Source organism: Rattus norvegicus, chromosome 5 (genome assembly GCF_036323735.1).
Source record: "Rattus norvegicus strain BN/NHsdMcwi chromosome 5, GRCr8, whole genome shotgun sequence".
NCBI lineage: Eukaryota > Metazoa > Chordata > Mammalia > Rodentia > Muridae > Rattus > Rattus norvegicus.
In genome coordinates this window covers 165,377,902-165,400,387 of record NC_086023.1, presented here as the reverse complement: position 1 = coordinate 165,400,387, position 22,486 = coordinate 165,377,902, and the positions used below count along the sequence as shown (strand labels likewise).

Genomic DNA, 22,486 nt, shown 5'->3' with positions numbered 1-22,486 from the left:
AACAATTAAAGGCTTTGTTATTAATTTTAGACTTCGTGTATATGTGTGTCTGTGTGTATGTGAGTTTATGTGTATGTGAGTGTAATGTCCTTGGATCCAGATCAGAAGTTTCAGATCTCATGGAGCTGGAGTTAAGGTAGTTGCAAGCCACCCAAATAAGGCTTCTGGAAGCCAAACTCTGGTCCTTTGCAAGAGCAGCAAGTAATCTTAACCATTGAGCTATCTCTCTAGCCTCTGTTTTGGGTTTTTTGAAAGAGGGTCTGGCTGGTCTAGGAGTCCCTATTATATCAGTTAGCCTTGAACTTGGGACAGTCCTCCTACCTCTGTTTCCTTAGGGCTGGGATTACAGCCATGCATTTCTATACATAAGTCTCATGATATAGCCCAGGCTGGACTTGAACTTACGACCTTCCTGTTTTTGCCTCTTTGGTGTTAGAGTTACAGGCAGGTGAAATTGTGCATGGTTCATTTAAAGCATTTTTTAGATGTAAATATAAAAAATTTGACACATAGCTTTTATGTCTTTTTGAGGAAATGGTGAGAAAGTCTTCAGGAATGTAGGAAACAGATGGTAAGCCAAGTATCATTCCTGTATCTCAATATTGAGCGGGCTGAGACGAGAGGTCAACCTGAGCTACAAAGCAAGAAGAAAACCCGAAACCAAAGTGGATACAATGTACAACTGTGTCTGTTTCTCATTTGCCTTGGCTGCCAAATGGCTTTCAATGTTTCAAGTGCTCTCTGAGGCTTGGGAATGACTGGAAAACAACACTATGTTAAGTTTTGTTTTCAGTTACGTAACTAAATCGTAGCAGGCTACTTACAAAGAAAAGGTGTTTATTCAGTCCTTAGTCATTGGGGCTCAAAGCCCAAGGTCCTGTCTCTCAGTTGTTGGTTCAGCCTCCAAGCCTATTGCCTTAGATGGCTTTGTGGTAGGAGTGAGAGCCAGAAGGGAGAAAGCCTAGCACTAAACTGGAGCCCTGAGTGTGAGCAGGGGCTGAGGTCACCTTTCCTGGTCATTTCCCTCAGAGGATCTAGGGCTTGTCACCTGGTTTCCTGCTTCAGGGTCTTTATACTTGTTCCTGCCTTGTTGTCACCACCTGGTCTCTGTGGGACCCATCCTTGCTGGATCCTTCACTCAGTGGAGCCTTTGCTTCTGTGTGGCCTCTCCCACCCAAGGACCATATCCCCCTTCCCCCTGCTCCTTCCCTGCTCTGCCCCTCCCATGGCCTTTCATCCACAGGACACCCCTCTGCTGTCCTTTTTGTTTCAGTCCAGATCTTTGGCTCTATGAAATCATCTTGTTCATTCTATTTCCTTTTGATTTCCTGTCTCCTCTCATTAGACTTGAAAATTCCCTAAGAGCAAGGGTGATTGATGCCTGTCGGCTTCCTGCTGACCGTATTAGTAAGTGGTTAATGCAGGCAAGCCCAGGAGCGTGGCTCTTCGTGACACCCTTCAGGGGTCCTCCAGGGGGTGTCTTGGGGGCTTTGGACTTTCCTTGACATCCAGAGCAGGATTTTTTTTTTTTTTTCCGGAGCTAAGGACCGAATCCAGGGCCTTGCTAGGCAAGCGCTCTACCACTGAGCTAAATCCCCAACCCCGCAGGATGACTGTCTTAATGTCTTTTCTTGGGGAATATCCCTGGACATTTGCTGTGAGGCTACCCTTTGGATAAAACACCTTCGGACTCTGTGTACCCTGAAGCACACATCTGTGTGGTTTTCCTCCTAGGTTAATTGCAGCTGAGAGATGAACACCTTGATTAGCAGGGCTTCCTGAGGTTGAGGGGCTCCTGCAAACAGCCCTCTTTGAAAGTGGCACTAGGTTCAGTGTCTGCTGCCGGTCACTGTTCACCTGCTCCACGAATGCTTTTGCATGGTGCCCTCCCGATTTGCTATTGAGATGGCTTCCAGTCTTAGATCTTCTAGCCTGAGTGTATGGATACTTAGATTATGCATAGTCACTTTCTGGATGTTTCTGTGAATCAGACTCTCTTGGACTAATTAAATTGTCATCTTGACTCTGAAATCCAGGCTTTGGACAGATGGCTTCTCAGCAGGATACAGTATGAATGTTCTGACTCTCCACAGACATGTAGAGATGGCTCCCAGGGGACCTTGACACTCCTCTTCTGGAGTGACTCTGGGTCCCCTTTGGGGCAGCATGAGGGAGCATGACGTAGATTTCCCAGGGCTCCATGTCTCCAGGAGGAAGATGGTTATCATCCAGAGAAGGGGGACACAATTTCCCTTCTTGTTCTTGTTGCCTATCCCCAGTGTGTCGAGCCAAAGTGACTCATGTGTTCCCATACGAGGCCATTCCACAGGACTCAGGACGGCAGGACCCCAAAAGTTACCTTTATGTTGACAAAGGCCGGGTAACTTGCCCGGTCAGAATTATCCATATTTGCCATGGACCCTGGAAAGAGGTGGAGTTTATTAATCCGGAGATTGTAGCCACTGAGAGCTTAGCAAGAAGGCAAAGAACTCTCTGGGAACTCAGTTTGGAGCAAGACTCAAGCCAGTGGGACTCTGTCTTAGGGTTTTACTCTGTGAACAGACACCATGACCAAGGCAACTCTTACAAGGACAACATTTCACTGGGGCTGGCTTACAGGTTCAGAGGTGCAGTCCATTATCATCAAGGTGGGAACATGACAGCATCCAGGCAGGCATGGCGCAGGAGGAGCTGAGAGTTCTACATCTTCATCTGAAGGCTGCTAGTGGAAGACTGACTTCTAGGCAGCTAGGAGGAGGGTCTTAAGCCCATGCCCACAGTGACACACCCACTCCAGCAAGGCCACACCCACTTCAAGGCCACACCTTCTAATAATGTCTCTCCCTGAGCCGACCATATACAAACCATCACAGGCTCCTTGCTTGCTTGCAGGCCTCTCCCAAGTCTCCTAGGGCCCCTGAGGCATTCCCTGGATGCTGGTGGTAGCCCCGGTATGTCTGTTAGTCTTTGGAGAAGTTCTCTCCTGGATCTACGCGTGTATCCACACATATGCACACAGATGCGTGCGGGTCTTGTTCCCCGGGAAGGATTCCACGCTCTTGTTTGAGACAGGGCCTTTCATTGGCCTGCAGCTCCACCAGCTAAGCCTTTCTAGCCGACGTGTGAGCTCTGGGTTTCACTGTTTCCTCCTTCTCCTGTCCCGTGGTGCCAGCTCTCGTATTACAAGCTTATGCTGTTGTACCCAGCTTTTTATGTGGGTTCTGAGGATACCTCAGGTTCTCAGGCAGCAAAGCAAGGGCTTTACTGACTGAGCCATCTCAGGCTAAAGCAGACTGGTGGGGGACATCCAGAATTTGGTCAAAGGGTTTATTGGAGACTCATAAATCTACCACAATGTTGTCCAATAGCTGATTTTGCAGATCAAGTTTGCAGGTACAAGTTGAAGGGACTGAGCTGTGTCCTGTGACGTCTTCTCAGACACCTTCTGAATAATGTAGGTGCAGACAGAAGAGCCGGGATGAATGCCTGAGATACAGGTATTACTCACAGGTATTGGGACCGCCCTGGCCCTTGCTGACCTTGAGCTGCCCTCCTAGCTTATTACTGATGGCAGCCCAGAGGGCAGAAATTGGCTGTCAGAGGCAGTCAACCTCCAAGGAAAGAACTTTCTAAACAAGAAGTGTCTGGAAGGGTACTGCTTCTTATGTGGGAAAGGATGCTATCTGGGAGACGGCAGAAGAGCCAACTCGATGAGTTATCGGGATGGTTTAGTGGGCGAGAGTGGGAGCCATGCAAGCCAGCATCTTGAGTTTGGGTCCCTGGAACCCACGTAAAAAGTTATGTGCAGTGGAAGGTGGAAAGATGGGGACGGGGAACAACTTGGCTAGGAGCTCGCTGGCCAGCTAGCATGGAGTATGTGTGCGGCAGAAACGAGACCAGATAAGTAAACATAACTTTTTTTTTATAATTTATTTTGTCTATTATGTTCATTGGTGTTTTGTCTGCGTGTATGAGGAGTTTCAGGAGTTATAGATAGGTGTGAGCTGTCATGTGATTGCCTGGAATTGAACCTGGGTCCTCTGCAAGGGCAGGCAGTACTCTTAACCACTGAGCCATCTCTCCAGTTCCTTTTTTTTTTTTTTTTTTTTTTTAAAGACAGGATATCCTTGTATCTACCTGGCTGGCCTAGCACTCACTATGTCAAGCAGACTGACCTTGAATGCTCAGGGATTCACCTACCTTTGCCTTCCAGCTAATTAAACATTAAACCTAATTCAAATGCTGTAAATGAAAAGAAAATCCCCATGGAAGCCGGGAATAGATCTGGCTGCTGGTGTGTCTGGATCCAGGGAATCAAAGGTGTCCTGGGGGTTGGGGACTTGGTGCTGGAGAGGTGGAGAGCTGACCCAGCGGTTAAGAGTGATTACCGCTTAGAGAGGTCCACATTCAGTTTCCACCCGGGATGGTTCACAACTGCTTGTAACTCCAATTCTCCGGAACCGGGTGGCTCTGCCCTCCAAGGGGCATTGATCCCCATGTGTTCCTGTCTACCACAGCTCAACATACCTATGTTTTAAAAATAACACTCAAAACCAGAGAGAGACCCTCACTGCCCTCCCCATCGCTATAGAAAGCAGGAAGGATGGTGCACGTCTGAGGAAGTGGAGAGGAGGCAGGAACTCCATGGGAGGACAAGCTGCCTACGTCAGGAGAGTATCTTTTCTTTTGAGACAATGTTTCTTGTGTCCCGGGCTGGCCTTGAACTTGTGTGAATTGGCTTTCATTCCCAGCTTCAGATGCTCAGCTTTCTGTCCATGAGATTCATTGTTTTCCTCAGCTATCTCTCCTCAGCGAGGAGAGTCTTCCTCCTCGCTTCTACCTAAGCGTCAGTGGGAAGGATAGCCTGCATCCTGCTGCTGGCTCCCACCTTAGAATGTCCCTGAGGGTGACTATACAACGCTTTAAACTCTCCTGATTGTGCCTTCCACAGTATCTGTACTCGAGGTCTGTTGGGTGAGTGCCTGGGTAAGACTATGATTGGCCTGGTCCCTACAGCCCAACAGTTTACGTCCATGGCTGTATCAGTGTGCAATTTGGGGGTAACGCTGAGTCCCTGCTTTTCTCTCTATTTTGCATCCTACTGGAAATGGAAGGTTCTAGACTTCTTCCATAGAAGAGAGAAGTGGTTCCTCTTTGTCTTGGCACACCCTGGGATCTTTCCCATGGTTAAATGAAGTTGTTGACAGACTTAGTTTTCTGCCGCCAGATGGATAGATGCATCTGAAACCTTCCTTTCCACAGGGCTGAGGGACAAGAAAACAAAACATCTGCTTACCTCAGACCCAGACCTTTGGGTAGGGTTCTCAAAAGCCCAAGCCTGTGTTCATGTGACTGAAGGTACCCCTGACTTCTCAAACTTAGAAAGAATCCATTGTGGATGTAATCTCCCAGATTCCTGACTGCCACCCTGCCTGAAGTTTAAATAAAAAGGGAAAATTTTGGCCTCAGAAAGAGGAACCCCAAGTAGGACGCGGTTTCACACTCAGAGGAAGTAGCTACCACCAACGGGGGAGGGGTGGTCCTGGGGGGGAGTTTGGAGCAGCTGCTAGCATGCTGCCATGTGAGTCTGGCACAGCCCACTTGATACCACCACCAACTGGGACATCTCTCATAAACCAAACATGTCATTTAAACCAGGAGAATGTGACCTTGTGGTAGGTAGGGAAAGTTTTGTTATGTTTTGGTGTCGGGCTCCGATTCAGAGCCTCAAGCCGAGCTGTTCACTGAGCTACAAATCCCAACTCAGAAGACCTTTTTTTTTTTTTTTTTTTTTTTTTTTGATAGGGTCTCATGTAGTTGAAGCTGACCTTGAACTTGCAATGTAGAAGATGGCATTGAATGTGTGATCCTTCTGTCTCTGCCTGCCGTGAGCAGGGGTTACAGATGTGTAGCACCATACCCAGTTTGTTTATGTGGTGTTGGCAATTGAATGTAGATCTTTGGGGGGGAGCAGAGGAGGGGAGGTAGGCAAGTACTCTACCAACCGAACCACACACCCTCAGCTTAGAATCTTTTTTCTTTTTTAAAGACTAAAAATAGGCCAGGCACAGTGTGCACTCACTCTTTTAATCCCAGCATTTATGAGTTTGAGGCCAACGTGGTCTACATAGTAGAGACTCTTTCAAAAACAAACCAACAAAATAATCAAAATAATAAAACACAAGTGAACAGATTTGATTATATGAACATTAGACCTATTTACTGCTCAGCACTAAACTGGAAATCTGTAGCATCCCGCCGCCCCCACCCCCACCCCAGTCTGAGGGTTGGGCAGAAAGAATGAGGAAGCCCAAGGCTGATGAGGGAGGGCTGCAAGCAAATGATGTTCTCTTGATATGACGTGGCTGTTGCATCCATGAACTCACAGCAGCAGTAGGCTCCTTGCAAAAGACCTGCACAAGCCTGGGTCTGTGGGCGTCCCCTCATGCTGGGTGGCCTGAAGGCTCTCAAGACTTCACTAAGCAGGAAGGTCTTAAAAAGCACACAGAAAACACTAGGAATTGCTCGTGGATGCACACTAGTAGCAAGAGTATGAAAACATGCATACCATTGATAAGTGGCTGGATTCTAGGTTGTGGTGACCTGGAAGGGGGAAGCTGGTGGTGGCGGGGGAGGGGTTTGGTGCTCTGGAGTGTGGGTGGTGAACACACCCTGTGTCCTGTTATCTGCAATGTTTTGTTATTGCTGTGGTACTGTGGGGTGGGGGCAGGGATGGCTGAGGGTTGGCATGACAGATATAACTCTTTAGATAAAGTCCCGTATTTTCTCTTTCTGTGCCTGCGTGTGTGTGTGTGTGTGTGTGTGTATGTGTGTGTGTGTGTGTGTGTGAGAGAGAGAGAGAGAGAGAGAGAGAGACAGAGAGAGACAGAGAGAGAAACTGAGAGACAGATGTCTCATGGTCACCAGGCTGGCATTGAACTTACATAGCTGAGGCTGGCTTTGCTTTCCTCCTGGTCTGTGTCCTCACCACCACCACCGCCCCCGCCCCCCACCCCTGTCACCTCCCAAGTATTGGAATTGAAGCAGGTGCCTGTGTGCCTGGCTACTCAAAGTTGTTTTTAAGCTAATTGTTTTCTGCCTAGAACTTTTTTTTAAGACTTGTAGAGTTTTGCCTTCGGTTTTCAAGCATCTGCCCGTTCTTGTTTCCCCTCTCTGGGCCCTCGGTTGGCCATCACATGGTCTTTCGGCCTGTGGCGTGCCCATCTGTAATGAGAAGCACCTCAGGGTGGCTTAAGTTGGCAGGAGTCACAAGCCACCTCGGCAGGATGGTGCCTCTCGGGTGGCAGGCTTCCCCTGTCCTCCTGTGGCCCAGATCTGACAATCCCACTTTCCAAAGCCCTGGTTCATTGTGTCTTTGCCTTTCCCACAGGAGAACAGGCCTCAGAGAAGTAACACAGCAGGATGCCCCCTGGGGTAGACTGCCCCATGGAGTTCTGGACCAAAGAGGAGAGCCAGAGCGTGGCCGTTGACTTCTTGCTGCCCACAGGAGTCTACTTGAACTTCCCTGTGTCCCGCAATGCCAACCTCAGCACCATCAAGCAGGTAGAGCCAACACTTTAAGGCCGGTTCTCACACCTTGATGCTCAGGGAGACACAGAATGCCAGGGTGTAAGTTAGGTGTGAGCGGTGTGAGCTGGCTGGAGGCAGCCTTGGCTGCCATTTCCTCAGGAGCAGTACTCCCTATTTTTCTATTTATTTTTTTTAAAGATTTATTTATTATGAGTACACTGTCACTGTCTTCAGACACACCAGAAGAGGGCATCAGATCTCATTACAGATGGTTGTGAGCCACCCTGTGGTTACTGGGATTTGAACTCAGAACCTCTGGAAGAGCAGTCAGTGCTCTTAACCATTGAGCTATCTCTCCAGCCTCTATTTATTTGCTTTTGATACTGGGTCTCATTGGAGTGGGCTAGACTAGTTGGCCAGCAGGTCAAAAGGATCCATCTACCCTTCTCCACTTCTTCCATACTGGGAGTCCAAGAGTGCAGTCACACCTGCTTGTTTTATTTTATGATTTATTTATTTTTATTTTATGTGTATAGTCATCCACCACCTGCGTGTCTGGTGCCCGTCAGGGGTCATATTAGAGCTTTGGATCCCCTGAAACTGGAGTTATACATGGTTTTGAGCCATCATGTGGGTGCCAGGGAACCGAACCAAGCTCGGCCAGTGCTCTTAACTGCCGCGTCACCTCTCCAGTCCCCGCTCTGCCTTTTAACTGTGGATTCTGAGGAACTGACTCAGGTCCTTAAGTACCTACTGAACTATTACCCTCAGCCCTTAGATGTGACATTTACTAGATAAAATCTCTAAGAATTGTTTAAAAACCTGTGGTTAGACTCCGCTTATCATTCCAAAGTAAGCTTCCCCTTTACCAGTATGCGTTTCCCTTTAGTAGATTTGCTAGATTGCGAGTTTCAGGGCTGCCTCTGGCTGGGCTCTCATCCCCACTCATGACTGTGAGATCATTTTCGGAACCACTCTATCCACAGAGCAAGGGCCTTGTAGCCAACTTGTCTTTAGAACTGCCACCCTGGCAGTAGACACTATCGTTAAAAAGAGGTTTGAGTTTACTGAATCATTTTCAGGGTGATTTACCGAGTCAAAGCATTGCACGTAACTGAATGGCATTTGGTAGTTCCTGTCTGTGACTTGGACGGAGCTCGTGCAACCCACCAAGTGTGGGAGCTGCTGGAGTATGTTTCAAGTGGGCAAAGGCTGAGACCTTACCTCAGAATTTTAAAGATTTTATTTATTTTATATAAGTGAGTACCCTGTCACTCTCTTCAGACACATCAGAAGAGGGAATCAGATTGTGTTACAGATGGTCGTGAGCCACCATGTGGGTGCTGGGAGTTGAACTCAGGACCTCTGGAAGAGCAGTCAGTGCTCTTAACCGCTGAGCCATCTCTCCAGCCCCTACCGCAGAATTTTAAAAGCCATAAGTGGAAACAGAAAAACCAACTGTAGAAGCAAGAGTCATCTTCGTGCTCCCTGCCCCAGATTTCCTTTAATACTGATTTTTTTTTTCCACTACGAAAACAACATAGACACATTAAAATTTAGGAAGATAAGGAAAAGGACATTGGGAATATAGCTCAGTTAGTAGGGGGCTTGCCCACAACGCATGCTGTCCTGGGTTCAATTCCCAGACATCATACACTGGGTGTGGCCGTACACATCTGTAATCCTGGCACTGGGAGACTGGAGGGTCAGAAGTTCTGGGTCCTCTTCAGCCACACAGTGAGTTCAAGGATGTCCTGGGCTCCTGTCTTAAAGGAGAGGAAGGCAGGCTGGTGAGATGCCTCAGCCGGTAAGGGTGCTTCCAAGCCTGACACCCTGAGTTTGATCCTCAGAACAGACATGGTGGAAGGAGAGAAGCAACTCAGTTGTCCCCGGAGCTCCACACGTGTACCAGTAGATGTGTCCTCCGTCCATCACAATAAGTAAACAAATATTTAAAAACAGAGAAAGAAGAAAAACCATCTGTGATGTAGCCAGATGAGACAATACAGTCAACAGCTCCACTAGTTCCTGGTTTTGCTTCTAATTAAAAATTTTACATTTGGGGGCTGGGGATTTAGCTCAGTGGTAGAGCGCTTGCCTAGGAAGCGCAAGGCCCTGGGTTCGGTCCCCAGCTCCAAAAAAAAGAACCAAAAAAAAAATTTACATTTGTTTATTTACCTGTGTATGTCTCTTGCATGTATGTGCGTGGTCATTTGTATGCCGTAGCATGGTTTGGAGATCAGGGGATCTTCTTCTAGCATGTAGGTTCTAGGGATCAAGCTCAGATTGTCAGTGTTTGTACCTGCTAGGCCATCTCGCTGGGGCTCCCAGATCATTTTATACCTGCACATTGAGTCTCGGGACAAATCTGATGATGAACTTTTGTATCTCTTTTTTATAAGATTTTTTTTTTGAAAATGTGTATGAGCATTTTACCTTCATATACGTATGTGTAACCTGCGTGTGCTAGTGCCTGCAGAGGCCAGGAGAGGGTGTGAATTTTCCAGGAAACTCCAGTTTCAGGGCATTGTGAGCTGCCACGTGGGTGCTAGGAACTGAAGCCAGGTCCCCTGCAAGAGCAGCAAGTGCTCTTAATCTCAGAGCCATCCGTCGGGCCCCTTAGTATCTCTCTCTTTCCTGAATGAACAATGTAACACTTGCTCTCGGCCATAATCTTTATATAAATATACTCCAGTTCATGCCTGTGGCCCCAACACTTAGGAAGCAGGGGCAGAACAAAGATGGGTCCAGCCTGGTCTACAAAGTGAGTAATGATAGTGGTTACCCACAGTGATCATCTGTGGGGGTAGGAGGATTCAAGGGTCACGCATGGCCATCCTTAGTAGTCAGAGGTCATCCCTGAACCCCATAGAAGAGATATAGGGGCCCATTGCCCTGCACCGAGTCTCAGCAAACCTCTGACACGATGAACAGGCAGTTTATGGCTCATCTTCCAGTGTGAGAGCTTTTGTCTGCTTGGGGTCTCCCTTTGCCCCTGTGGGAGTCCTGCAGGAACTGATGGATACCCCGTCTCCCAGGTGCTGTGGCATCGTGCACAGTATGAGCCGTTCTTCCACATGCTCAGTGACCCCGAGGCTTATGTGTTCACCTGTGTGAACCAGACAGCGGAGCAGCAGGAGTTGGAGGATGAGCAGCGGAGGCTGTGTGACATCCAGCCCTTCCTGCCCGTGCTGCGCCTGGTGGCCCGAGAGGGGGACCGCGTGAAGAAGCTCATCAACTCACAGATCAGCCTCCTCATCGGCAAAGGTAGACTCTCGGGAGATAGGAGGTGACTCGCCTGGACCCACGTGTCTTGACGCTTGTCCTGATCTCTTCCTCTCACTCCCAAAAAGGTCTCCATGAGTTTGATTCCCTGCGGGACCCGGAAGTAAACGACTTCCGCACTAAGATGCGCCAGTTTTGCGAAGAGGCCGCGGCTCACCGCCAGCAGCTGGGCTGGGTGGAATGGCTGCAGTATAGCTTCCCCCTGCAGCTGGAGCCCTCAGCCAGAGGTTGGCGGGCTGGCTTATTGCATGTCAGCAACCGACCCCTGCTGGTCAATGTGAAGTTCGAGGGCAGTGAGGTGAGCCGCACCGCACCACCCACCCCCACCCCCACCCCACCACCCACCCCCAGGTTCCTTCTCCCGCCAGTTCCCTGTGGGTGCCTAGTTGTCCCATCAGGCAAATCTGGATTTATTTTCGTTTACTTTATTTTATGTGTATGAATGTTTGGCCCGTGTGTATATAAGTGTACCACGGAGCTGGAGAGATGGCTCAGCGGTTAAGAGCACTGACTGCTCTTCCTGAGGACCTGAGTTCAATTCCCAGCAACCACATGGTGGCTCACAACCATCTGTAATGGGATCTGATGCCCTCTTCTGGTGTGTCTGAAGACAGCTACAGGGTACTTATATATAATAAAATAAATTTAAAAAAAAAGTGTATCACATGCATGTCTAGTGTCTACAGAAGTCAGAAGAAGAAGAGGATGTCAGATCCTATAGAACTGGAGTTAGAGATGGCTGTGAGTCCCCATGTGGGTGCTGGGAACCAAACCCAGGTCCCCTGCAAGAGCAGCACACGCTTAATAAGAACGGCCACTCATCAGGCAGATTTGACCATACAGAGTGCCTCCCTCCCTCCCTCCTTCTCTCCCGGTGTTTCCTGCGTGTTGGTGGCGCGCTTTGACTAGTGAACACCTAGACATGATTTGGAGATGGGCTCTCTCATAGGCAGCCTTCCCTCTGTGCCCTAGAGGCCTCGGGAACTGCGGAGCAGAAGGCTGACATCCTTCTTCCTACAGGAGAGCTTCACCTTCCAGGTATCCACCAAGGACATGCCCCTCGCACTGATGGCCTGTGCCCTCCGAAAAAAGGCCACCGTGTTCCGGCAGCCTCTGGTGGAGAGGCCTGAGGAGTATGCCCTGCAGGTGAACGGGAGGCACGAGTACCTCTACGGCAGCTACCCCCTCTGCCACTTTCAGGTAAGCCTGCTACACCCCCTGCCACCCGCATGTGGCCGGGGACATACATACGGGAACTGGACTTAGGGAATGAGTGGGTTCTCCCCGCCCTACCAGCAGCTCGCCCTACACCTCTCTTCCAGTACATCTGTAGCTGCCTGCACAGCGGACTGACTCCCCATCTGACCATGGTCCACTCCTCCTCCATCCTCGCCATGAGGGATGAGCAGAGCAACCCTGCCCCCCAGGTGCAGAAGCCACGAGTCAAACCTCCCCCGATCCCTGCCAAGAAGGTGAGGTGGTGTAGTCCCTGTTCCTCACATCTGTTCATTCCTTCTGAACTCAGGGTCCTGTGTGGACCGCAGGGCAGCCTCCATCGTCCTCTTGTGGATCTTAAGGGTATTGGGAACCCTTGTGCGTTTGCACAGCAGGCCTTCTGATAAGAAGTCAGTGTTGGGGTTGGGGATATAGCTCAGCGGTAGAGCGCTTGCCTAGCAAGCGCAAGGCCCTGGGTTCGGTCCCCAGCTCCGGGGGGAAAAAAAAAAAAGAAGTCAGTGTTGGGGAGAGGTGTCTTATTCTTTGCCACTAACCCTGTCCCCCTACTTCCCAAGCCCTCCTCTGTGTCCCTGTGGTCCCTGGAACAGCCATTCTGCATTGAGCTGATTGAGGGCCGCAAGGTGAATGCGGATGAAAGGATGAAGGTAGGGTTCCTGGGCCAGTGAGGAGGGGGGGGGGGAGTCACCGCTTTCTATACAAACAAGGTGGTTGTGGCCAGGAGGGGTGGCAGCAGCGGAAGAAGAGTGGGAAGATGTCACACGAAAGCCACCTGACCACATTACCCGGCGTCCCTGCCTGGAGTGGTTGTAAGCCGCTTCAAAACAGGAAGAGGGGAGTGGGGCGGGCCAGCCAGCCCGAGACGGATTCATGGAAACCGGGCAGAGCGGATTTCTGTGTATTTTGACTTTGGTGGAGGTTGTGCAGATCAAAGAGGCCTGTGGGGAGGTGTGTGAGGCGCAAGGAGGAGCCAGCTATAGTTGGTCAGGGTAGGCCTGCAGTCTGGATGGCATCCCCTGGGCTCTGAGCTCCCCTCTGGGTTCTGAAGACAGTGTGGGGGCATGGGGCGCCATTTAAAACACTTCTGCCAGCCTCAAATCCTCCGTTCTTACAGCTGCCCTCCAGGTGGAGATGGTCTTGTTTCATCTGTGGAATGGGAGGCCCACAGTCTGGCTTTCCTTCCTAGCTCCATAATTTTACAAACCCGGAGGCCTGGATACTTGGGTGTGGGGTGATCAACTGGTGTGGCTCCTGGATAGGAGCCCGTAAGGTTCAAAAAGGGTAGGCAGCCTTAGGATGTCTTACCATCTCCTCTTGAAGAAACTGAGGCCTAGATGGGACGGGACGTGCCCTGGGCTATCAGTGCACAGTCTGTGGCCTCCTCTTCCCCATGACTTCTTGTCCTACTTGGCCATTGGCTTTCCCTCTGACAAACAACTGCCCCCACCCCCAACACACACACACACACACACACACACACACACACACACACACACACACCCACACCATGAGGAAGTAGATTGAGACCCATTTATGAATGAGGACATTTGAGGAGAAAATTGTTGGGAGAAGCCTGGTGAGGAGGGGGGACGGGTCTCCTGCTCCCCCTAATCTGTGCCTGGCCCCCCACCCTACCTCCTAGCTGGTTGTGCAGGCCGGGCTCTTCCACGGCAATGAGATGCTGTGCAAGACTGTGTCGAGCTCAGAGGTGAATGTGTGCTCAGAGCCCGTGTGGAAGCAGCGACTAGAATTCGACATCAGCATCTGTGACCTCCCCCGAATGGCCCGGCTCTGCTTTGCACTCTATGCTGTCGTGGAGAAGGCTAAGAAGGCGCGCTCCACAAAGAAGAAGTCCAAGAAGGCGGTGGGTAGGGCTGGCTGGAAGGAGCCTAGGCCTCCCTGCAGTGCCATAAGCCACAGGCAGGCAGGTGGAGGACAGGGATCCTGGCTGGCCTAAACCCCAAGCCTCCCCACCATCATAGATCCCTATCCACTCTAGGGATGACCTGTGAACAGTCTGTGTGGGGATATCTGCTCGGGACCTGTAGTTCAGAGGGGCCTTTACAGGCAGCTCCCTGGGTAGAAAGTGTCCCCAGAGGGACTAAAGGACCTGGGCCAGCTGTTGTCTTAAGTGGCTGGGCCCCTCCTAGACACCAATTCTAGTATTTAAAGTGACTCTCACCTGCCCTGACAATGCACACACACTGGGTGCTGAGCCAGATACGGGGACTGGCTCCCGTTTTCTGGAGGCCAGAACCCAGGACGCAGGTTTTCTCACTTAGAACAAGGCAGTTGGTCCTCCCTCTTCTCAAGCAGGATCTTCCCTTGAGTCTATCTGGGAGTCCTCCCTTGAAGCCCAGATCCCCTCCCAACTTGGCCTTTGGGGTTTGTCCCACTCCGAGATCAACAAATGGGGCTTTTGTGCCTGGCCCTAACCCACTGGTGTCCTCCCCCAGGACTGTCCCATCGCTTGGGCCAACCTCATGCTATTCGACTACAAAGATCAGCTCAAGACGGGCGAACGGTGCCTCTACATGTGGCCCTCTGTCCCAGGTGGGCCCAGCCCCAGGGGAGCAGCGAGTGGGGGGAGGGGGGTAGAGGTTCCAAAGCAAGTGACTACACACACAGCTGCATCTGTCCCTGTGTTCAGATGAGAAAGGGGAACTGATGAATCCTGCGGGTACAGTACGTGGTAACCCCAACACAGAGAGTGCCGCTGCCCTGGTCATCTACCTACCTGAGGTGGCTCCCCACCCTGTGTACTTCCCTGCTCTGGAGAAGGTCAGTGAAGATCCTTTCCTTCCAGCCCACTGGCTCTCAGTCCAAACACTGCCACCCTTTGATACACTTCCTCCTGTTATGGTGGCCTCCAACCATAAAGTTATTTTTAATAATTTTTTTTAAGATTTATTTATTATTGATGAGTACACTGTAGCTGTCTTCAGATGCACCAGAAGAGGGCATCAGATCCCATTACAGATGGTTGTGAGCCACCATGTGGTTGCTGGGATTTGAACTCAGGACCTCTGGAAGAGTAGTCAGTGCTCTAACCACTGAGCCACCTCTCCAGCTCCCATAAAGTTATTTTTATTGCTACTTCATAACTGTTGTTTTGCTACTGTTACACATCATCAGGTAATAATTGTTTTCAGATGGTCTTAGGCGACCCCCGTGAAAGGTGTGTTGGACACCTCCCCCACTACCCCAGAGGGCTCCTGACCCATAGGTTGAGAGCCATTGTTCTAGACTTTTCCTAGTCTAGTTTTGCAGAGAGTTAGACCCTGGCCACCTTGGGATTCGCCGTTGCTAGGGTAATGCCATTATGCCAATTCAGGGCCTTTCAAAGGCCATTTGAGCAACCATTTGGTAATGATTGGTATGGGAAGAATGTTCCAGGTATGTTATAGCTGCACACTAGGATGCTGGTAAAGACTATGCAATGCACAAGACGATGACAAACGTTAGGTCTGAGGTGTAGAATCCTGGTTTGGGGCCCTGCACTGAGAGCCTGACACTCGTTGCAGATCCTGGAGCTGGGGCGTCACGGGGAGCGTGGGCGCATCACAGAGGAGGAGGTGAGCTCAGGTCTTGGGATGGGGGAGCTGGAATCGGGCACGGAGCTGGAGGCCCCACCCTGCCTGTGCCCCTCAGCAGCTGCAGCTGCGGGAGATCCTGGAGCGGCGGGGATCTGGGGAACTGTACGAACATGAGAAGGACCTGGTGTGGAAGATGCGTCACGAAGTCCAGGAGCATTTCCCAGAGGCGCTGGCCCGCCTGCTACTGGTCACCAAGTGGAATAAACATGAGGATGTGGCCCAGGTGAGTGGGGGGGGGAAGTTCGGGAAAAGCGCCCGGGGGCAGACGGACAGTTACCGCCCACCCCCCCACCTGACCACCAAGCTGTCCCAGATGCTCTATTTGCTGTGCTCCTGGCCCGAGCTTCCTGTGCTGAGCGCCCTGGAGCTTCTGGACTTTAGTTTTCCTGACTGCTACGTGGGTTCCTTCGCCATCAAGTCCCTACGGAAGCTGACGTGAGTCCCAGCCGCGTGCTACCCCTGGGGCCCACGGACTCCCTATTCTTCCGGAACGCAGCTTTACCCCAAGCGCCCGGAAGTGGGTGCTGGGTTGGGACGACCCTGGCCTCTGCTTCCTGCTCTGCTTACCGTAGGATGACAGACCATCAGCTTTTCTTCTCTTCAGGGATGACGAGCTTTTCCAGTACCTTCTGCAGCTGGTACAAGTACTCAAATATGAGTCCTACCTGGACTGCGAGTTGACCAAATTCTTGTTGGGCCGAGCCCTGGCTAACCGCAAGATCGGGCACTTCCTGTTCTGGCACCTCCGGTAGCTGAGCGCACCCCAGCCTATTCCTTGGAAATCCTACGAGGGGCACAGGGAAAGGGAGGTCTCGGGCTTCCTGAGATCTTGCTGAACTCCTGTTTCCAGCAGGCTCAGATGTTCTGATGCTCCCGGTCCCGTCTATGCTGGGAAGGGGATGTGAGGCCCTGACTGGCAAGACTCAGTCCCATTTTTTTTCCCCCAGCTCTGAGATGCATGTACCGTCCGTGGCCCTGCGTTTTGGCCTCATCATGGAAGCCTACTGCAGAGGCAGCACCCACCACATGAAGGTGCTGATGAAGCAGGTAAGGCTTGGTCAGGGGGGTTGGGGATTTAGCTCAGTGGTAGAGCGCTTGCCTAGCGAGTGCAAGGTCCTGGGTCCGGTCCCCAGCTCCGAAAAAAGAGATTAAAAAAAAAAAAAAAAAAAAAAAAGGGCTTGATCAGGTTCTGCTTACAAGCTTTGGAATGCTGTTCCGGACCATCCTCCCCACCTCTGTGGCTGGCACCTGCACCCCTATCTTTTACCACCACCAGGGGGAGGCACTGAGCAAGCTTAAGGCCCTGAATGACTTTGTGAAGGCGAGCTCGCAGAAGACCACCAAGCCCCAGACCAAGGAGATGATGCATATGTGTATGCGCCAGGAGACTTACATGGAGGCGCTGTCCCACCTGCAGTCTCCCCTCGACCCCAGCACCCTGCTGGAGGAAGTCTGGTGAGCCCCATGCCTGGCCCTACCAGGGCTCCTCCCCCCTTCCTGGCCTGTGGAGGAGCACCTGTGGACCCCACTCTCTGGCCAGCAGTGTGGAGCAGTGCACCTTCATGGACTCCAAAATGAAGCCATTGTGGATCATGTACAGCAGCGAGAAGGCAGGCGGTGCCGGCAGCGTGGGCATCATCTTTAAGAACGGGGATGGTGAGCGGGCGGGCCACAGAGCCACTGAGGCCTAACCAGCCCTGTGCTATCCTGAGGGGGTGGTCCTGGGAGCCTACACACAGGGGGAAACGAGAACCTAGCAGACACTGTGGTCTCCTTCCCACGCTACAGACCTCCGCCAGGACATGCTGACTCTGCAGATGATCCAGCTCATGGACTTCCTATGGAAGCAGGAGGGCCTGGACCTGAGGTTGGGGCCCATCCTGTAACCACTGTGCTTCTAGGCCAGCCCTTAGAGCTGTGCTTTCAAAGGGGGGTCAAACCCGTCCTTATTGTGTGGGTTGGGAAAGGGAGAGGAGAGAGAGGAGGGGGCAGGGAGGGCAGTCAAACATTTGTCTTACTCCCTCCTGCGTTTCCTGCCCCTGCGTCCCAAGGAAGCAGCAGCTTCTTTTCCTCCTCAAACCCTCCTCATCTTGGGTGCCAGTGCTGGTGCCTCCGAGTCCTTCACGCTTCCGCTCCTCAGCAGCTTGAGTGTGGCGTCCCCAGGAACAGCCTTTGATGGTGACATTCTGCCGTCCTTTCCTTCCCCACTAGGATGACCCCCTATGGCTGCCTCCCCACCGGAGATCGCACAGGCCTCATTGAGGTGGTCCTCCACTCGGACACCATCGCCAACATCCAGCTGAATAAAAGCAACATGGCAGCCACGGCTGCGTTCAACAAGGACGCTCTGCTCAACTGGCTCAAGTCTAAGAACCCTGGGTAGGTTTCCAGCCTTCTCCTTCTGGGAGGTGTGGTCTGGGAAGGGTTGGCCTATCAGAGACAAGAGGGAAGGGCTGTGATCCTCTCTGACTCGTTGGCTCAGCTGTGGGGCCAGCCTGAGTCTGAGTCAGCAAAGCTGTTCGGTGTATTGGTTGCCAACGGCAACTGTGATACCCCCTCAAAGCTTACGATCTTAGACATCAGTTGCTTCGAACCTTGGGCTATTATGTATGTCCCTTGCTTGGGAAAACTCAAGTTATCTGGAACTTTTCCCAAACCTGGGGGAGGGGGTTCTAAGATTTGAGTCCACTCAATGCCTAGGGTCTTGGTTCTGCCTGTTGGCTATATTTCTCCTTCTGGCCTCAGCTTGTGTGGACTGGCCCTCAGCCTCGCCCCCTGGTGCTCATATGTGTTGGGGGCAGGTCAGAGAGGTATCCTAGGCCTAAGCTCTGGGACACTACATTCTGTCGAGTAAAGCAAGCCGGCAAGCTAGATCCAAGGGGCAGAGGAGCAGGGCCACCTCTGGTAAAGTGCTATAGCCTGGCGTGCTGTGACCTTCCATCTTCCCCACTCAGGGAGGCTCTGGATCGGGCCATTGAGGAATTCACCCTCTCCTGTGCTGGCTACTGTGTGGCCACATATGTGCTGGGCATCGGTGACCGGCACAGCGATAACATCATGATCAGAGAGAGTGGGCAGGTAGGGGGCCGTGGCTGGGTGGCTTCCCTCCCATCTGGCCTGCTGGCCCCTCCACCCTGTGTTTGGTGTCCCACGAGTGCTGTGAGCCCTGCTGGTGTCTTCTTTCCCTGGGTCTCTCAAGAAATGAAGCTCCCGGTTCTCTGTGCTCTTTTTCTCCCTCCCTGGGTCTCCTGGGGTTTGAACCCTGCTCATGCGAGGCTAAGGGTCCACTTCTTCCCCGTCAGCTTTTCCACATTGACTTTGGCCACTTTCTGGGGAACTTCAAGACCAAGTTCGGGATCAACCGGGAGCGTGTCCCCTTCATTCTCACCTACGACTTTGTCCACGTGATCCAGCAGGGGAAGACTAACAACAGTGAGAAATTTGAAAGGTGAGCGCTCTGCCCTTGATTATCTCCCCCGGATGTGGGAACAAGTGTGGGAACAAGGCTGGAGGCTGCTGTCAGTCCCCCTCCTGCCCCTTCCCTGGATGCTGGTAGATTGGGATGAGTGACCTCCAAACCTGTTTTCCCTGGGAAAGGAGGTTTGTGACTCCAGTAGGAGGCAGGGGGAGGTCAGCCTGAAGAACTATCGTCTGGCGGATGATAACCTGCAACGACCACCTTCAGCAACGGCTCAGGGGGGAGGTGCACACAGGCCCACTGGCCTTTGGGTCCGAGGGGAGAAGAGAACCCAGGACCTCACCTGCCCCCGCCTCCCTCGCCTGCAGGTTCCGAGGCTACTGTGAACGAGCCTACACCATCCTGCGGCGTCACGGGCTGCTTTTCCTTCATCTCTTCGCCCTCATGCGCGCAGCAGGTCTGCCTGAGCTTAGCTGCTCCAAAGACATCCAGTATCTCAAGGCAAGTGCCCCTGTGGGGTCCCTTCTGCTATGATAAAAGCTACCAAAAGCAACGTAGGCAGAAAAAAAGGGTTCATTTCAGCTTGCAGTCGGGTCATGAAGTGGGGAGGCAAGGGCAGGCACTGAAGCGGAAGCATTGGGTTTGCTCAGGGGGCCTTCTTTTATGATCCAGGACTACCTGCCTAGGGGATGGCACCACCCACAGTGGGCTGGACCCTCCTCTAACAGTCATTGATCCGCAAGGCCCTGGGTTCGGTCCCCAGCTCCGAAAAAAAAGAACCAAAAAAAAAAAAAAAAGTCATTGATCCAAAAAAAATAGTAAAGTAAAATAAAATGCCTAAGGGCTTAACTATGGGCAGTGATGGAGGTGTTTCCTCAGTTGAGACTTCCTCCTTCCCAGGTGACTCTGATTTGTGTCAAGTTGGGAGAAAACTACCAACACAGTAGGTCAAGCCAGGGTTGAGTCAGGGCCTTCAACCACGGCTGTATACTTTCCACGGCCTGCCTGGGCAGTCTGGACCCTAGGAGGGCCCTGTTTGGTAGACTTACAGGGGGTACTGATGCCATCCTTGTCCTCGAAGTGGGCAGTGGCTGGAGGGGTCCAGTTTGCTGGACCCACTTATGCTGGGTGGCAGATACGTGGTAACCTTTCTTAGTCAATCCACGTGTCCCTCATAGGTGTCCTCACACCCGTGTGTGCGTGGACACACTCAAACACACACTCCTGCACAGCCTGTGTGAGCTGAGGTTCCTTGCACACTGTATTAGTACTTTCTGCCCATGGCCTCGGTCTGTGAAAACTGGAGCCAGAGGGAGGTGGTGACCAGCAGCTGGCCTAGCCAGGGCATCTCCTGAGGGCCACACGACACTCCAAAGTGTCTGACATTTGAGTCAGTGGGGTGGACCATCTGGGTTTGGGGTCTGAATAAAGGGAAGTTAAGATCCCATTAGACTTCAGTATAGATCCCATAACTGAGAGAGCAGGGCCCCTCAATGTCACCCTGCTGTGGTGTTTGTCCAGGACTCTCTGGCACTAGGGAAGACGGAGGAAGAAGCACTAAAGCACTTCCGGGTGAAGTTCAATGAAGCTCTCCGGGAGAGCTGGAAAACCAAAGTCAACTGGCTGGCACACAATGTGTCCAAGGATAACAGGCAGTAAGAGGCGCCCCCCTGGGCGTCACATTCCCCTGGGCGTCACATGGCAGTTCCCTGGTTCCCTCCGGGCTCTCAGCCATAGAGGTAAACTGTCAGTCCTGGAGACCAGGCATGCTCAGTGGTCATCAAAGGGGCCCCAGACCTGAACTGTCCCTCACAGAGAAGAACCACACAACTGCTTCTTGTTTACACTGGTTATTTATTTATGACTCGAAATGTTTAAGGAACAGAATAGCCATAAATGGAAGTGCATTTTTGTGCAGGGGAGGGGTGCTGTCCTCGTGACCCCCCCTCCCTCAGCACTGTAAACAGCACCTTGAGGATCGTACCCCTAGTCTTCCAACCTGTGGGTCTTGGCCCCCCAAAGGCAGTTTTGGGGGCCACCTTCCCAGGCTCCCAGCCGGCTGCCTAGAACAAGCCTGGCAGTCACCTGGTGCCTCCCACGCAGACAGGACACCTCAATCCTCAGCTCAGCTCACCTCCGCCACCTTCATGTGGCCCACCCTCGGCGACCTCCATCTACCAAGCCTCCGGCAGCTCCTGAGGAAGCCAGGAGCTTCCCTCTAGACTCAGGCACACTTGCTCTGCACTGCTGAAGTGACAACCTCTTGGGTACGGAAACACCCTCACCTTTTATTTGCGGGTAAGAACATGATTATGTAAACTCTGTATAGAATAGCCGGGGTAAAGGACCTGGCTTCCACTACAGATAGCTGTGTTCTGGGCCTCAAAACACTAGAGATTGGTGCCCGATTTAGTGCGGTGTGGTCGTGAATCCAGACAAAGGGCAAGCCTGAACGGAGTCCTCTTCGCAATTTGTGTGAGAACCGCACACAAAGGCAGCTTTCTGGAAGGACAGGACTGATGTCTCCCAGAGCTGCCATTCTCAGAAGGCAGCTGGGGTCCCGGGTTCTGAAGTGTGCGCGAGGAGGAGGACCAAGTTTAGTAGTCTGGGCGACTGGAGCATCTCCAGAAATGCAGGGTCTCCACCCCCTCCCAGGTATCCAAACCTACTTTGGGCTGTAGAGCCAGTCACCTGGCTTTTTAGAGAGCCCAGCTCAGTGGTGCACATGCATAAAACGTGCCATCCCGAGCCCACCGTGATGCATCAGCTGCCGCCTCAGGACCTGGCTCTCCCGGTAACATCCTGAGACTTGCAGAACCATCACCGCCGTCTTGCTGGCAGCCCAGAACATGGCTGCTCAAGGAAGCCAGGTGTCCGCTCTTTCACGATGATGAACTGAGGGTCCAGCAGTGGTTGGTGCCTCCAGGGCACTTGCTGAACCCTTAGTCTGCCCCAACTCTGAAATAGGAAGTGTGCGTGCGTGTGCGTGCGTGTGCGCGTGTGTGCCGTGTTATTTATTGAAAAGAGTCTAGGTGCTCCCTGGTGTGGCTGCAGATTCTGCAGAGGCTCAGCCTTTCTGGGTTGGGTATGTGGTCTGTGTACCTGGCTGGAAAAGTATTTTCTATTTTTTTTTTTTAAAAGTTGTTCTACGTTTCTGTAGGGGGGAAGGTAGATTTCCTCTCACTGATGTGGGCTGAGATCAGTCTGTGCAACCCTGACACGTCCGGTAAAGACAGGTGAAAAGAAATAAAAATCTTTTTATGTTCTTACGTTCTTGGCTCAAATAATAAGGGGGGGCTTGGGGATACAGTGCATTGGTAAAGTCCTTGTCTGGAAGGTGCAAAACTCTGGGAACAGTCCTCAGGACCATTTAAAAAAAAAATCCGGGGTTGGGGATTTAGCTCAGTGGTAGAGTGCGTGCCTA

General features: G+C 51.8%; 1 protein-coding gene across 23 annotated transcripts in view; it reads left to right on the top strand.

Annotated features, from left to right (window-relative positions):
• Positions 1-22,394, top strand: part of Pik3cd (phosphatidylinositol-4,5-bisphosphate 3-kinase, catalytic subunit delta) — a 48,627-nt gene extending 26,233 nt beyond the window's left edge. For 6 of the 23 annotated variants that reach the window (XM_039110494.2, XM_063288133.1, XM_039110495.2 and 3 more), the window contains 22 exons: positions 7,391-7,563; positions 10,569-10,797; positions 10,884-11,113; positions 11,836-12,015; positions 12,138-12,287; positions 12,606-12,695; positions 13,691-13,912; positions 14,505-14,601; positions 14,699-14,829; positions 15,573-15,623; positions 15,700-15,867; positions 15,949-16,079; positions 16,249-16,392; positions 16,592-16,691; positions 16,921-17,099; positions 17,185-17,300; positions 17,433-17,511; positions 17,856-18,023; positions 18,599-18,722; positions 18,947-19,092; positions 19,431-19,563; positions 20,584-22,331. In XM_039110494.2, coding sequence (XP_038966422.1) covers positions 7,423-7,563; positions 10,569-10,797; positions 10,884-11,113; positions 11,836-12,015; positions 12,138-12,287; positions 12,606-12,695; positions 13,691-13,912; positions 14,505-14,601; positions 14,699-14,829; positions 15,573-15,623; positions 15,700-15,867; positions 15,949-16,079; positions 16,249-16,392; positions 16,592-16,691; positions 16,921-17,099; positions 17,185-17,300; positions 17,433-17,511; positions 17,856-18,023; positions 18,599-18,722; positions 18,947-19,092; positions 19,431-19,563; positions 20,584-20,721 — 3,147 coding nt within the window. In that variant the 5' untranslated portion in view covers positions 7,391-7,422 and the 3' untranslated portion in view covers positions 20,722-22,331. Of the gene's footprint in view, positions 1-7,390; positions 7,564-10,568; positions 10,798-10,883; positions 11,114-11,835; positions 12,016-12,137; positions 12,288-12,605; positions 12,696-13,690; positions 13,913-14,504; positions 14,602-14,698; positions 14,830-15,572; positions 15,624-15,699; positions 15,868-15,948; positions 16,080-16,248; positions 16,393-16,591; positions 16,692-16,920; positions 17,100-17,184; positions 17,301-17,432; positions 17,512-17,855; positions 18,024-18,598; positions 18,723-18,946; positions 19,093-19,430; positions 19,564-20,583 lie in introns of all 23 variants that reach the window. The other 17 variants (XM_039110503.2, XM_063288138.1, XM_063288140.1 and 14 more) reach the window with 9 other exon arrangements.
• Positions 22,395-22,486: the final 92 nt, after the last annotated feature.